Source organism: Rana temporaria, chromosome 5, assembly GCF_905171775.1.
Source record: "Rana temporaria chromosome 5, aRanTem1.1, whole genome shotgun sequence".
NCBI classification, from domain to species: domain Eukaryota; kingdom Metazoa; phylum Chordata; class Amphibia; order Anura; family Ranidae; genus Rana; species Rana temporaria.
In genome coordinates, this window is record NC_053493.1 from 147,652,256 (window position 1) to 147,669,802 (window position 17,547).

At 40.1% G+C, this 17,547-nt stretch overlaps 1 protein-coding gene across 2 annotated transcripts in view; it reads left to right on the top strand.

The window, feature by feature from the left end:
* TBX20 (T-box transcription factor 20) overlaps positions 1-14,844 on the top strand; it is a 70,903-nt gene extending 56,059 nt beyond the window's left edge. The window contains exons 7-9 of one of the 2 annotated variants that reach the window (XM_040353234.1): positions 3,195-3,227; positions 11,467-11,579; positions 13,412-14,844. In XM_040353234.1, the coding sequence (XP_040209168.1) occupies positions 3,195-3,227; positions 11,467-11,579; positions 13,412-13,752 (487 nt within the window). In that variant the 3' untranslated portion in view covers positions 13,753-14,844. The remainder of the gene's footprint in view (positions 1-3,194; positions 3,228-11,466; positions 11,580-13,411) is intronic. The other variant, XM_040353235.1, reaches the window with a different exon arrangement.
* Positions 14,845-17,547: the final 2,703 nt, after the last annotated feature.

The window sequence follows — 17,547 nt, forward strand, 5'->3', positions numbered from 1 at the left end:
ACTGTAAATATAGACAGATCACCTGTCTGCTTCAGCACACACTTAACAAAGACTTGCTGAGAACCCTGCCGTTTATAGGGAGGGGACTGGAACATAAGAAAACCACCATGATATACCTATTTAAGCCATGTCACCATGGTTTAGAACAGTGTTTCTCAACTCCAGTCCTCAAGGCGCCCCAACAGGTCATGTTTTCAGGCTTCCCATTATTTTGCACAGGTGATTTGATCAGTTTCACTGCTTTAGTAATTATCACAATCGTTTTATCTGAGGGAAAACGTGAACACATAACCTTTTGGGGTGCCTTGAGGACTGGAGTTGAGGAACACTGGTTTAGAAGCCGAAAAATGCATTGTTGGTAAGTGGTTGCTATGAGAGTGGTTATTTTACCATTTTCTCAGATCGCAAACAACTTGGGTTTGTTTCAAGTCCATGGCAGACCCAAACCCCAAGCTCATCCCTAATAAAAAATAACCAATTCTAAACACTAATTGACCACTCATTCTTTAAACAGAAAGGCAAATAATTAAAAGAGCAATATTATATTTGGCCTTTACAATTCATTTTAGTGATTTAGGAAAAGGCTACTAAGATCTGGTATGCCTCATAGACAGCCCAACTGTTGCTTAATTTTGCCAACATCCCTGAAAACAAGCATCTAACCTAATCATTTTACTAAACTGCCAAACTGGTTCAAATCTGCTAGACTATTATCCTTGATGATATAATGGAAATGGGGGTTGTAGATGTGACAAGATACAACTCCACTTTCCATTTTTTCTTGTTGACATTTTAACTTTACAACAGAATGATGGACATAATACTTGACAGTTAAGCCAGCTATAGATAAAGTGATTTTCTTTCCTGCAACTACAGGTTGCAGCAGGAAAGCAAATCACTAGATTCCCCCATAAACACTGCAATCCCTCCCGCAGAGCTATTGTGTTCTCCCAGTGGGGAGGGGCCTCCCAGCCGGGAGAACACGTAGTGATTATTGCTAGCAGGTGGCTATAGCGGAAGACAATGGCTCTCAAGGAGGGATTCCCCCATCAACACTGTCTGTGTTGATGGGGGAATAGTGCAAATTTCTTTTATGCAACATGGGGGAAATTTGTTCTGTGTATGATCAGCCTTAGTTGCACAAATACTCATGAACTAATCACCGCTGCTAGTGCATTCTCTGCAACATGTTTAAGGTGGAATTCCAGTGCATGGAGACATTGCATACCAACCTGTTGGCAAGTAGACAGTGGCCACGTAGGAACTGCAAAAATGTATGCAAACCCACATGGCCTAGCATCAGGGCTGCTAATAAGTCAGTATAGCCAGCCCTCCTGTACTGGGCCCAGGCCTCATCAGTTAAAAGGGGGGCCCAGGCACCTACATACCTATTTGCATCTAGCACACTAGAGGAAGGCTGGCAGTACTGCCTTATTGCTGAGACTAGAGTAGCACCCTCTAGTGTGCTAGATGCTTTACTGAACAAGCCTATGAATGCAATAAGTACAGTAAATATAGCTGCCCGCCCCCTTTATGGTCTGTCTCTATCACTCTTTCTTTGTACATCACTATGCCACAATAAGATAATTTACATAATACTGATCCCTCATATAAGCATATATAAAAGGTATTTTAAAAAAAAGTGCATTATTAAAAAAAAAAAAAAAAAGGCTCAAATCAACTCAAATCAAATTCCATAAATACTGTATTCTGTATTTACCCTGAGCACATTGTCACTTCTCATATTGTTCACTGATTTTGTTAGCTAAATTAAATTGAATCACATAAATGATCTTAAAGCACCTTACAGTAATTAGTAATGACTAGCTTAGAATAATTGGACAGAAAATTAAGATAAGAGCAGACAATTAGGTGTCTGGCTGAATACTTAGAGGGCATATAGATGAAAACCCTAAAGTCTGACCATCAGTTATCATCCATCCACGGTCCAGAAGTTTTAATATATCAATTGCACATTGCACTCATAGCTTCTTTTTTTTTATATATTGGGAGGTATATATTTTCTAGTAATGGTCTATATGTCATTGTTAGATGTTTAACACGGCCTTTCCCCTAAACAGCCTTTAGGGAGAAATCTAAATCAGATCAATTGATCTTCAGAGAAACAAATTCAATCAGTCTGGAGTCAGTTAGTGCACTAAACCGCTGAGTAATTGGATTGCTTCTTGTAACTGATTAGAATCAACTTCTATCTCAAAACAGCACAAAGTGATTTCTTTTTAAAAAATTCACTGCATAAAATTTTATTTTATTATATTGTCATAGAAATTGGAGCTTTTAGAAACAACTGAATATTACATTAGTATATACTGTATATATATATATATATATATATATATATATATATATATATATATATATATATATATATATATATATATACATAAAAACAAAAATAAATACAAAAATATTCGCTCCTGCATTTCTATCAGATAATGCACCACTTCACCCAGAAAATTGTTGCAATTACAAATGTTTAGGTACTCTTGTGTTTATGTCTTTTGTTTGCATGACACAAAGGTGGAGAAACCAAAAGCCAAATCTGGCACATTCCATGCAAAACTTAAAAAATGGACTGCCCAAAATTATTGGCACCCTCAATTTAATATTTGGTAGCACGCCCCTTGGAAAAAATAACTGAAATCAATCGCTTTCTGTAACCATCAATGAGTTTCTTACATCTCTCTACTTTAATTTATGCACTACTCTTCTTTGGCTAACTGCTCCAGATCTGTCAGATTGGGAGGATTCCTTTTCCCAACTGTTTTGAGATCTCTCCACAGGAGCTCTATGGGATTTAGATCTGGACTCATTGCTGGCCAGTTCAGTACTCTCCAGCGCTTTGTCTTAAACCATTTCTGGGTCCTTTTTGACGTGTGCTTTGGGTCATTGTCCTGCTGTAAGACCTCTAACAGAGACCCAACTTTATGACACTTGGCCCTACATTGCACCCCAGAATTCTTTAGTAGTCTTCAGATTTTCATAATGCAATGCACACAGTCAAGGCATCCAGTGCCTGAAGCAGCAAAGCAACCCTAAAACAGCAGTGAACCTCCACCATGTTTGACTATAGGGACTGTATTATTTTCTTTAAAGGCCTCATTTCTTTTTCTGAAAACAGTAGAATGATTGGCTTTACCAAAAAGCTGTAATTTTGTTTCGTCTGTCCACAGCACATTCTCCCAACAGGATCTTGGCTTCCTCAGGTAAGTTTTGGCAAACTCTTTGATACATTTTTCTCTTTCGTCCACGTCGATTGGCTACAGTGCCATGGGCTGTAAACTTCTTGACAATGTTGCGCACAGTGGACACAGGAACATTAAGATCTCTGGAGATGGACTTGTAACCTTGAGCTTGTCCATGCTTTTCCTCGGTTTTTATTCTTAAATCCTCAGACAATTCTTTGCTGCTCTTTCTCTTCTCCATGCTCTGTGTGGCACACAGAGGAACACAACAGAAAGGTTGATGAAGGAATCCCTCCTGTGGATCTATTGTGTTGGGGGGGGGACAGGGAGCCCTCCCTGCCGGGAGGACATAGTGATTGCTGCTAGCAGCTATAGCCTGCTGGACCAGCTAAGATTTGATCCATCTATGACCGGCTTGCAGTGGCTGCATCAGATTTATTTTTTCAGGCTAAGGCAGGAAATAGGTGGTGAAAATGTATTTCCCGCAACCACAGGTTGCAGGAAAGAATTTACACGATTCCCCTATCAACACAAAAAGTGCTGACAGGGGACTTCCCCCTACGTAGCAATTGTCTGCTCCTGGTGGGGTGGGGGGCAACCAGGGGAAGCCGTTACCTCCAGTAGAAGACAGTGATTATTGCTAGTAGCCACTAACGATAATCGCAAGTGAATCCGGCAGGCTGGTTTTATCTGAGTTAATCGATCGATCAACTTGGTACATTCAGCGTGCCCGCACACGGTTCGAATCTCAGCCAGTTCCTGCTGAACCGGCCGAGATTTGAATCGCCTATGGTCGGCCTAAGGCTGGCCATGCAAGGTAGGTGGATAGAGGAATTCTTCCTGCTGTGTTGTTGTATTCTGACAGTGGGACTTGTCTCAGAATACACTGATAAGCATGCAGCCGATGAGTTGCAGGAGCTGATCAAATTAGAAAAATTCTAAAAAGTCCTGTTTGAGAGACGTTGATCATGAGATCGACTTCTGTTGAGCGGGAACAGCCATACATGGATTCAATTTCAATCCATCTATAGCCAGCTTAAGTCCTTTTCTTGCAAGTACAAAATGTTAATTGTTTATTTTAGCCAAATTCCAGTGGCCTTGTAACTTTTTGTGCAGCTTTGGGCAGTACCCACTGCACCCATACAGGGGCCTGGAGAAAGCACTTGCTAGTGCCCCCAGAGGCAGGCTGAGGCTGCCATTCAATGCAAGGCAGCACTCCAACTTAAAAGCGATGCTTCTCTGAAAAAACATCATTAACTCCTTGAAGTCGGTGGTACAGTTCTTTAACTTATTACACTCTGTCCACCATAGATAACAGTTCTTCAATACCTTCTGAACTCTTTTCTCTGCATTTCTGAGCTGGTACCGCTGAACCTGTACCAGACTCTACCAGCCCAGTTACCTATGGTGACATAGATTCATATGTTACTCTTGAATACTAGGAATCTTAATTTGTACATAACCCGTGTTTATTCCCTCCTGAGGCCTTACTCTGTCTTCTGTGACATACAGGCTGGGTCCCTAGGATGCCCTGTGCCTTGATGTTGGTCCTATATTGGGGTACCAGTCACTAAGGAAGGAGCTTAAGGACACCAGCTCCTTCATTACCAGGGCCCTCCTTCACCTAAGCCAAGTCACGCTGCTTCCTGACCAGCTGGTTGCTTATACACTCAATACCAATACTGTAGTCACTGGCAACAGCAATATAGCCTTCTCCGAATAGCTTCACTGCATGTTAGACATATGCACTGCATCTTCTCTATCTTGTCTCATCCCTGTGTATCTCTGTTCTGTGATACACCATGTATGCAACCCTTTAAGGTTGTCCTTGTAATTTCAGACCAGACATAGTTAAAAAAAAAAAAAGTTATTTTACTGAAGTTGTTTAAATATAACATGTAACACCAAAGATATCTTCAATACACAGTCCTATACATGATCTTCTAAGTACCCTTTATTCTCCTGGTGCCCTTTGCCCATGAGGTAGTCATTCCTTGAATAGGTGTGAAAAGTCTTTAAAGTACTTGAGTCAAAAGCATCCATAGCCCTGCGTTCTTAAGTCACAGCGTCTATACCCCTGCAACCTGAGGTGGGCTCCCACAGGGGAGGTTAAGTGCAAATAGTGGATCACATCTCTAGCAGCATACTTTTTTTTGGGTGGGGAGACCTGGAACTGAACCTCAAGCTGTCTTACTCACTGCGGTGCTCCCAAGATATGGTTACCTCCCTTTTTAGGTGTTTGCCCCAGTAGAGGGTGGTACCTCCCAAAAAAGCCCAGGACAATCTGACTAACAGAGTTAACCCATACCTCCAAGGGAGTACCACCTTAGCATAGCAATCACAACTAAACAATGCAACATATTTACACTACAATACAGAAATCTAACCACATAACAGGAAACAGTAAAAATATTTTTAACATCCACCTGCTTACACGCTGAACAACGTTATTTGTTTTCCCAACAAACCTCTATAAACTACAAAAACGCCTCCCTTTGTAATGAGATGAGAATAGGAGAGGAGGTTTGCAGTCCAAATCAGAAAAGCAGTCTAGGGTGAAAGCTGTCCCCCTTTAAATACAGTGCAGTGAGTGAGTGTTGTCACTATAGGACAGCAATTGTGAATGTATAATATACGGTATGTCCTGGGTAAATTGATGGTGCTATGTAAGTACCTGAAATAAAAATAAAATATATTAATAAATCATACTAGCAGGTTCACCAGGTAAAAATAGAAAAAAATAAAAATAAAGCAGCTACCAAATCTAAGAACTGGTAAGCTACAATATACAGTGTTTTGAAAAAGTATTCATGCCACTTGAAATTTTCCACATTTTGTCATGTTACAACCAAAACCGTAAATATATTTTATTGGGATTTTATGTGATAGACCAAAGTGGCACATAATTGTGAAGTGGAAGGAAAATGATAAATGGTTTTCAATTTTTTTTACAAATAAATATCTGAAAAGTGTGGCGTGGATTTGTATTTAGCCCTATTTAATCTGATACCCCTAACTAAAACCTAGTGGAACCAATTGCCTTCAGAAGTCACCTAATGAGTAAATAGAGTCCACCTGTGTGTAATTTAATCTCAGTATAAATACAGCTGTTCTGTGAAGTCCTCAGAGGTTTGTTAGAGAATCTTAGTGAACAAACAGCATCATGAAGGCCAAGGATCACACAAGACAGGTCAGGGATAAAATTGTGGAGAAGTTTAAGGCAGGGCTATAAAAAAATATCCCAAGCTTTGAAGATCTCACTGAGCCTGTCAATCCATCATCCGAAAATGGAAAGAGCCTAGCACAACTGCAAACCTACAAGACATGGCCTTCCACCTAAACTGACAGGCTAGACAAGGAGAGCATTATTAAGAGAAACAGCCAAGAGGCCCATGGTAAACCTGGAAGAGCTGCAGAGATCCACAGCTCAGGTGGGAGTATCTGACAACAGGACAACTTTTAGTCGTGCACTCCACAAATCTGGCCTTTATAGAAGAGTGGCAAGAAGAAAGCCATTGTTGAAAGAAAGACATAAAACGTCCTGCTTGCAGTTTGTGAGAAGCCATGTGGGGGACACAGCAAACATGTGGAAGAAGGTGCTATGGTCAGATGAGACCACAATTGAACTTTTTGGCCTAAAAGCAAAATGCTATGCGTGGTGGAAAATTAGCACAGCACATCACCCTGAACACATCATACCCACCTTGAAACATGGTGGTGGCAGCATCATGTTGTGAGGATGCTTTATTTCAGCAGGGACAGGGAAGCTGGTCAGAGTTTAAGGGAAGATGGATGGAGCCAAATAAAGGGCAATCTTGGGCCTTGTACACACGACCAAACATGTCCGCTGAAACTGGTCCGAGGACCAGTTTCCGCAGACATGTCCGACCGTGTGTAGGGCCTAGTGGACAGTTTTCCGGCCTAGCAGACAGGTTTCCAGCGGACAAAAGTTTCTTAGCATGCTAAGAAACTTGTCCGCTGGAACCATGTCCGTCGGACATGTCCGATTGTTAGTATGACTCATCGGACATGTCCGCTGGTTATGACGTATAACCAGCGGCCCGAAATCCCGCGCATGCGTCAAATTGATTCGACGCATGCGTGGAAGCATTGAACTTGCGTGTTAGAGAACGTCGGTGTCTTATACGTCACCGCGTTCTCTGTCCGCGGGGATTTTGGTCTGATGGTGTGTACACACATCAGACCAAAAGATCCCAGCAGACATGTCCGATGAAAACGGTCCGCAGACCGTTTTCATCGGACATGTCTGCTCGTGTGTACAAGGCCTCAAAAGAAAACCTGTTAGAGTCTGCAAAAGATTTGAGACTGGGGTGGAGGTTCACCTTCCGGGCAGGACTAAGACCCTAAACATACAGCCAGAGCTACAATGGGATGGTTTATAACAAAGCATGATCATGTGGTAGAATAGCTAAGTCAAAGTTTAGACCTAAATCCAATTAAGAATCTGTGGCAAGACTTCAAAATTACTGTTGACAGATGCTCTCCATCCAATATGACAGAGCTTGAGCTATTTTGCAGAGAAGAATGGGCAAAAATATGACTAGATGTGCAAAGCTGATAGAGACATACAAAAAAAGACTTGCATCTGTAATTGCAGCGAAAGGTGGTTCTACAAAGTATTGACTGGTGGGCTGAATACAAATGCACGCCACACTTTTCACATATTTATTTGTGAAAAATTTTGAAAACCGTTTATCATTTTCCTTCCACTTCACAATTATGCGCCACTTAAAAATCACAATAAAACCACATAAAATCTCAATAAAATACATTTAAGTTTTTGGTTGTAACATGACAAAATTTGGAAAATTTTAAGGGATATGAATACTTTTTCAAGGCACTATATTACATTTTAGTGTTCAAGTTGAGATACACTTTAAAATATTACACTATAATGAAAAGCAACTATTACTAGGCTCACATAATAAGTACATTCTCAATAAAGTAGCATGAGTATGTAATAAACTTCTATTTTACTGTACATTCCATGGATAAAAGAAACACGTGCTACTGAACAGCCCATATGGGTGTTGAACATAAATAAGCAAATATATAATAATGTAAACAATATGAAATAATTTGATGTTTAACATAGGTTCTCAGTTAGGAATTCTCGTGGTGCTTGAGCAAAAAGAAAATATTACATTTATCAGCGTGTTGAAATATAGGATTTATTAAGACTGTATTGAAGAGATTATTCTTTGGACAATACCTAGCCACTGCATTAATCTTAGCAAACAAAAATGTTTCCTTCTCAAACAGCTCCATCTGGTGGCAACATGTTTCCATTACGCAGCGAATGACTGGTGTGTAATTGAAACATGTTAGGATATTTAGAGTAAGACTAAATGTGATTGAGAATTTCCAGGATTTTCTTAAACTTAAAATTAAGTAGGGGCTTCACATCCCTTGTCGTATGCACCAGCATGGCATTTTTAAATGTTGATCCTTTTTTTAGTCCCATTTTTGGAACAAGTAGAGCAGGGATCCTCAAACTACGGCCCTCCAGCTGTTGTAGAACTACACATCCCATGAGGCATTGTAACACATTGACATTCACAGACATGACTAGGCATGATGGGAATTGTAGTTCCTGAACAACTGGCGGGCCGTAGTTTGAAGACCCATGAAGTAGAGAATAGTTATAATCCATTTTTTTTTTTCTGTGCCCCATCAAGGAGATTTTCCCTCAGGTTATGTCCAGGAGATGAATTCTCACTAAATTGAAAGACAAATCCTCTCTTCCAAAGTTGTCCTCAGAAAAGTAATGTGGGCTGGTGATCCTTCCATATACGCGCGCCTTTTTCTGTTAACCTTCTAGAGTACCCACTGGAGGGCAGCCTAACCTGAGCCATTGGGCTCTTCAAATGCTTTTCGCCCTCTCACTGCCTTGAATAAACTCAAAAACTCATATCAAAGTCCCAGCGGCTCTTGGCTGCCCTTTTTTTTTTTCATTAAAGTTGTCATCAGAACAGATTTACCCATTGGAAGATTTCCCTTCAACTCCTGTTCCTATGACAATTTAAACATTTTGAAATTACCATCACTTTTAGTACTGAGGACAATGGTCACCAGCCTAAAAATAATGGTCAATCTCCCAGTGGGGGGCAGTTTTTACTGAAATAATAAAAGAGGTTTATAATTACCTGCTCTGTGCAACGATATTGCACAGAGCGGTCCCTTATCTCTTCCTTAGTGGCCCCCGGCCAAAGTGTCCCACTGTTCCTCTTCTCCGAATGCCCCCTTAGCAATCTGTGTGTTATGGGGGCATTCATGCGGGCACGCTCATGAGTCGGTCCGTTTGTGTCCATAGACCCAAACAGCGGGGCTCGTCCACACGCCCCACACCCGTCTCACAGGATTTGATTGACAGAAGCAGGAGACAATGGCTCCTGGTACTCTCAGAATTTCCTGTTAGACCAGGTGGATCGAAAGGGGACTCGGGTAAGTGTTAACACTTTTGGGGGGAACAAGTATTGGGGCATTGTTTACCTAAATGCAGCGAATGCATTCAGGTAAAACATTTTATTACTTTATAACCACTTTAATAAACTTAAGTTTTACATACACTTTAAAGTGCTTGTAAAGGCTAACGTTTTTTTTTTTTTAACCTGAATGTATTCTCTGCATTAAGGTAAAAAAAACTTTTAGGTGCAGCTGCCCCCTCCCCCCCTAATTCTTGATCCAGCGCTATGCTCACACTTTCCCTCCTTGCTGGAATTAGTGAAAGCAGCGGGAAACATTGGCACTGGTATCATAGACACACAGAGTGTGGCTCAGGATTGAGCCCACACGAGTATTCCCCTAACAATCATCTTGGGGGGTACTTGGAAGGCAGGAAGAGCCAGTAGCGCAGAAGAGGAGAACCAGAGCTGCTCTGTGCAAAACCATTGCACAAAAATTTGTTTGTTATTATAAAAAAAAAAGATCTTTTACAATCACTTTTAAGTAAGTGAATTGTATATTGTATATCACTGGCCTCTAAGCACAGACTGATATTTAAAAAAGTCAGAAGTGTATTAAGATAAAAAATATTCTGTGTGCAGCAGCCCCCTAATACTTACCTGAGCCCCAACTCTATCCATCTATCCATCGATGTCCACGAGTGCTTCGGCTGTCTGGGACTCACCTCCTGATTGGCTGAGACACAGCAGCTGTGCCATTGGCTCCCGCTGCTGTCAATCAAAGTAAATTAGCCAGTCAGGAGAGAGAGAGGCAGGGCCGAACCTGGGCTCTGTGTCTGAATGGACACAGGGAGATGTGACTCGGCTAGGGTGCCCCCATAGCAAGCTGCTTGCTGTGGGGGCACTCAACAGGAGGGAGGGGACAGGAGAGCCAAAGAGGAACCTAAGAAGAGGAGGATCTGTGCTGCTCTGTGCAAAACCAATTGCACAGAGCAGGTAAGTATAATATGATTTTAATTTTTAGAGAAAAGAACGAGACTTTAAAATCACTTTAAAGATGAACTTCAGATGGATAATAACAAAATATAATTTAATCCAGGTATGGATTCATTAGAAACCATTGAATATGTTTCAAATGCATCTGGTAGGCATTACAGAATCTCTCTTGATATCAAACTCCTGTTATCCTCTCTACAGCAGCACTCATAGTGGGAGAAAAAGGATCAATAATGACAGCCAACAACGCAGTGCTGTGTTTCACAGTATTGTCCATCTAACTCAATTTTCAACTATCTATATGCCTTTAAAGTAGGTAGTAGGTTTAGCCTAATGCTAGTACACGCAGGGAGTTTTATTTATTTTTTGGTTCAATCCAGTAGGCAGAACAAAAAATCTGAGGGGTTTCCGTACTAACTAAGCGATGTTAGTGAGGCGATCTCCCCTGCTGAGTTATCGTGTTCTGACACGGGGACTGCCCCCGCCAGAACACATTGATCAGCACTTACAGCCATTGGCTGCAAGCACTGATCAGATGCTGGTTTTCCAGCATGCCCGTTAGATAAAAGCCAGTTGTTAGACCGCCTTCTGTCGGAAAGGCTGCTGTACACACAGGCTGAATGCATGGCCCGTATGTACCAGCCTTTAAAACTGTGCATGTAAAAAAGAACTCTATGAGTTTTGAAATATGATTAAGTGAGTGTTTTGCTATTACTCAGAGAAAAAAAATGTAATACTTATAACTGCTAGTAGTGATTTAATACATACTTCTGTTGCTAGGAAAGAAGAAGACGATTGTTATTTCTAAATTAATGATTTTTTTTAAATATATTCTGCAGAGAAAGTGTCGAAAGCCTTATTCAGAAACATTCTTATGCAAGATCTCCAATTCGGACCTATGGGGGAGATGATGATGTCTTGACAGAAGATGGGCAGGTGGTACAGAGCAGAGGTAAGTCAGTGGCTTTAATTTATTAATGCAGGAATGGCTGTTGACTTTGCAAAATGAATGTAAAGCCTTGAAAACTGGCAGGAGAGCTTTTGGCCGGGAAAACCGGACGTGTGTATGCTTCCTCGCAGTTTTCTCATCAGGAAAACAGCCGGGAATCCCGGCGGGAAAATAGAGAACCTGCTCTCTTTTTTCCCGTCGGGATTCCCAGTGTTTTTTTCTCCGCCAGACCTACTACTTACCTATGGGAAACACTGTGAGGCAGTGCCAATGGAGCATACACACGGCTGGGATTCCCGGCCAAAACTCCATGGCAGTTTTCCTGCCGGGTTCTCGGCTTTCCCCTCGGTTTTCTCGGCAGACTTTTTACCGCCGAGAAAACCGAGCGTGTGTACAGGGCTATAGTGAATACAATGCAACGTGTTCAAATTGAATAGTTAATATTGTACTAGCAAAAATAAAAATAAATGACATTTCACTTGCACATTATTTACTATTCAGCGTTAACACAGGTTTGCCTTATTTATACTTAAAGCGGGAGTTCACCCATTTAAAAAAAAAAAAAAAATCTCCCCTTAGCTTCCTGCTCGTTCGGTCTAGGGGAATCGGCTATTTATATTAAAATAGGTGCAGTACTTACCCGTTTTCGAGCTGCATCTTCTTCCGTCGCTTCCGGGTATGGGTCTTCGGGAGCCGGCGTTCCTTCTTGAGTGACAGCCTTCCGAGAGGCTTCCGACGGTCGCATCCATCGCGTCACTCGTAGCCGAAAGAAGCCGAACGTCGGTGCGGCTCTATACTGCGCCTGCGCACCGACGTTCGGCTTCTTTCGGAAAATCGTGACGCGATGGATGCGACCGTCGGAAGCCTCTCGGAAACCTGTCAATCAAGAAGGACCGCCCATTCCCGAAGCCCATACCCGGAAGCGACGGAGAGGATGCGTCTCGTAAACGGGTAAGTACTGCACATATTTTTAAATAAATTGCCGATTCCCCTAGTAATAACGAGCAGGAAGCGAAGGGGGAAAAGTGCCCTCTAAGGGTGAACCCCCGCTTTAATTAAAGCAGAATTAAACATAAAAATTAACAAAAGGCTGACAAGTAGGATACTGTATGTATGAAGAGCCTACTGGTTTCTTCTGTTATAAATCTTTCTCCCTCCCTGTTAGCGTTTTTTTTTTTTTTTTCTGAATATACACTGAAGATGCGCGTACGCAGCTCAGCATACAATTGCGACACGACTCATTCTGACATCATCCTGTATTGGGCAATCAAGCTGCCAAAGAGTCAGAGAGTCAGAACCCAGAAGACTGGGAGAAGATAAGTCTACTTTAAAGCAGAACAATACTTACCTCAGCTCCAGTGATGCTGTGTCCCCAAACTCCCCACCCTGCTATTGACATCTTCGTGTGGCTGGGTTCCGGGTCTCGATCGCTGGCCCCTGTCATTGGCCTGGGTGTGGATGACCTCACCCACGGGCATGTGCAGGAGTTTAGTCACATTCGGCATTGCCGAATTTGTACAGTGGGCGGACAGGTAGGCAATTAGCTTTAATGCAGAATAGATAAAATATGTCTCTTCTGAATTTAAAATCCTGTCTGTCCACCTATTTTAATTATATAGCCTAAGTTCCACTTTAAGTAAATAGCTAGAAGACTTCATATAGAACTCAATAAGCAAAATTAACGTAACCAGTTCAGATATCTCTGCTGAAAAACTTGTTCTTAGAGAAATATCTTGCAGACAGCATTTCAATTGTTGGAGGATGTTACAAATTTCAACTTTCTCTTGATATTATACTAAACTGTTATTAATAAGTTATTTGTCTTTTCTTTATAGGATCAGCTTTTACAGCCTCTGACAACCTATCCCTCGCCTCCTGGGTATCCTCCACATCAGGGTTCTCTAGTTTCCAGCACCCACAAACATTGTCAGCACTGGGTTCTAGCAGCGCTTCTCTGGCAACACCAATTCCTCACCCAATCCAAGGCTCCTTGCCTCCCTACAGTCGACTCAGCATGCCACTCACGCCCTCAGCTCTTGCAAGCACAATGCAAGGTAGCGGGCCTTCATTTCCTTCTTTCCATATGCCCAGGTACCATCACTACTTCCAGCAGGGACCTTATGCAGCCATCCAAGGACTGCGTCACTCCTCGGCTGTGATGACTCCATTTGTATGAGTGGTATGTTGCACTTGAACACCTAAAGTATATAAAACTAAAGCAGCTCATCAATTACAGGGTCGCTAGTGCAACTATTCTCACGTGCCACTATTATAAGGAACCACATGAAGGATGAGAAGAAGAGCACTAAACTTATTGATGTGACTCCACAATGTAAGCAGCAATGTATGTATCTTATCATGGAGACAAGCTTATATAAGCTGAAGAAAAACATATAAGGAAACATCAAACTGGTTCCTCCACTGTTTGAATTCTCCACAATAACTTTACAAGTTTTGGCACCAACATCTATTTTAGAACTGGTCTCTAGTTGATCTGTATACAGTGTACAGTTTTGATAGATGTGTTGACTGTTGGTTAGTTTTCTTGCTTATACACTTGACGTTCAGTAAAGATTCATTGCTGCTTTAATGTTTCAACTGGAGTAGCTGACAAAAAGAAATATGGTATAAATGCAGTACTGTAAAAGACAGATTTCTGGTACAATGCAATAATTGTTAGAGGCATATGTTGCTGCTATTCTCCCATTTCAGTATAAATGCTAATTATTTATTATCAGATTTAGTGCATGTTAAAGCATTCTGTGGATCAGTAAACATCTTAGGGACCAGTGCATCGTTGAAAAATTTAAAGCAGGACACACATTTTATTTTCTCTCCATGTCGCATTCACAAGCTTTTGTTACATCTGCTTTAAAATAAAATTAACTTGGTTTTCTACAATACAAACACATCGGATTTTGTAACCGCCTGCAGTCCAATGCCGATATTCAGCAATAACAATTGATGTCTACTTTATATTTGTTAAAAAAATGTGTTTATGTTTGAGAAAAATTATTTATTAGATTTAAGGGCACAACCATCACTTTGTGGCAAATTGAACCTTCTGTGTAAGTGGTGGAAAAAAATGTTGAGATGAGGTCCGAAACTTCTCATTTATTTACAAAAGCCAGAAGAGTATCATTTCGGGTATGTCGGAAACTAGTTTTGAAGCCCAAGATTTGAACATTGATGAAATGTGTATGTGATGTTCTATGATGTAGAGTTTGTTACTATTACTTCATTTTTATATATGTATATATATCTATATATGTGTATATATCTCTATATATGTGTATATATATATATATATATATATATATATATATATATATATATATATACACATACACACACATACGAGGGGTCTTCAAAAAGGTTTCAGTGACTTCTAACCTATAGGGGGTGCCAACTTTTTTAAAGAAGTGAAAACCACCTGACTGGTAGGCAGCAACTAGTGACAGGAGCTGGCTTAAGCCAACTACATTCTGCTGGCTTTGGGACCCCTTTTCGAGGAGAAAATACTCCCATTGCGTGGTTAGATGGTTTTAAGTCTTGTATAATGAAAGGATTACTAAAGTAGCTTTACCACAAGCTTATTTGGTGATCTTTGCTATGAAATTAAGTTTTCACTTTGTTTAAAGATTTCCACAACCAATGCTGATCAACACTTATGTTTAGCTGTTTGTCATCAACATACTGGAAATGATCATAAACAATGTTTGAATCTTCACCTAATTAGTTGATCTTAGTTCCACTATTACCAGCACTAAATTGCAGTCAAGAAACAAATATAGGTAAAATGTTCTAAAAAATCTATACAGGTTGACCTTTTAATTTATGAAGATCCTAGGGTGGGGGTATAAGAGGATGTATTTATCCATATAAATTCATGCAAAGAGAAAAGGCAGATTTAAAATAAGAATTTGGAAAAAAAAAATAAAGTTAGGGTTGGCAGCATTTTCACTGTTTATCAAAATATACAAAAACAGATCAAAATCCATCTTGTCTCTCATTTTAGTGATTGCAATGACCCCACCTCTAAGCACAGGTTGAAACTCCTTCCTTACTTTACAACAGATAGTAAAAGCCACATTTGGAGAAAAAAAACAGGACATGGCCTCATTTGACTTTTAGAACTGGATTTCACTTTTGCCTTTGTTATTAGTTTTCTGTATTACTGTGTCATTTTGTTACCTTTATAATGAGTGTAATCTCTGGAAATAAGTGTAATCTATACAGATGTATTTTATGCCAGAAAAAAAATGCAGTTGTTGTTAAAAGTGACGTGGCACCTGATGGAAATATCGTTTTAAGTGCAATATATTTATTTCTGCAAAAATGTTATATCAACATTATGTAATATTTGAAGCGTTTAAAAATGAATGCTACTCAAAAATGGCTTAAATTCTATATATATATAAATATATAACATGAAAAAAATGTATATTGTTGCTAATGTGTGATTCATTATTAAAATATTTGTGTGTTTTAATATATTTTTTTAATTTGGTTGTTTACTGTGGATAATAGAAAGGTGTGTAGACAGTGACAGGCAATTTGAAGTGAAGGGACCCAGTATTCATTGCAAATATTTAATTATGTCCTTAATTTAAAAAAAAATCTCCTTCACATGATTAAATGTTTGAAGTGAAAAAAATGCATTGCCGAATCTTCACAATTTGCTCTGCACCAGTGTAGACACTGAACAAATGTAACTCCATGGAGTCTTCACATCACATCCCCAAACGTAAACATACATTTATACACATGCTCTACCCATCACTAGCTACCTAAACTAAATTTAACATTTTAGTGAGTAGTGGTCTTTTTAAAAAGATGAAATTGCCCATGCATGATTTTTTAGAAAGCATTACCAAATTTCTATCACTGCTTGTAATATTACCAAACAAGCATTTAAACCTCAACTCCAGCTAATTCGTTTTTTGTTTTGTTTTTTGCTTCGAGATCATTAGTGAAGGGTTAGAACTTCTGTATTTGACTCAACTTACAACTTGACAACGTTTTTAACCTTTGCTTACTTCATAAAAATAGTCGTTGTCTCTGTCCCTGTTGAAGAGATTCTATCACTTCCTGTTCCACGGGCTTTCAGTCATCAGAACAGAAAAAAAACGTCAAGTTTCCAATGGGGGCACTGACTGGGGTATAACTACAGATCATGTTTCCCAATGACAACATTTGTTATGGTATCCCCCAGTGACCTCTCTCTGTGGCACCTGGCAGTGTCAACTGTCAATGATCAGAACATAAAGTTTGTCAAAATTGAAGGCAGGTACCAGGATAGCTACTAACATAGTATGTATACTATTATGCACCACTGCTAAGGATATATTATACAGTATGTTGTCTGAGAAGAGAAGCATTTTAGACCCGCAGGGCCTTAGTGAAAATGTTATGCCCTCCTACCCCTTCCACCAACACAACAAGCAAATGCTGAAAGAAGTGGCCGAGCAATTAAAAATGTTATTACATATTGTTAAGGGTTTATGCATTTGGGAGGTTTGGCTAGTACAGCACATATAACTCAGCATATTTGGGGGAAGGGAGATACAGATGGAGTGTCATAATCAATTCATGTGGCTTTATACTGACAAAGGTTCTTACCACTTCCTACTCTGTCAATGGAATACTTTACGCGTTGCAATACACTGCTTCACCTTTGCTGGGTTCTATTTGAATATAAATAGGGCTTAAGGAACCCCAAAGACCAATAGCAAAAGCTAAAGAAAGGGGGCAGTAGGACTGTAGCGGTACAGGGTGAGCAGGTAAACTCGAAAGAGCAATTATAATAAAAAAATATATAAATGTATTAACATGATATCAAAAAGGATATAAAAGACATAAAAAAAACAGAAACAATAAATCACAATACAAACAACACTACCATCTGTGCAGTTCACCGATATGAGATTATCCCTGGAGGGAAGATCATGGTGAAGGTGGGGGTCGCGTA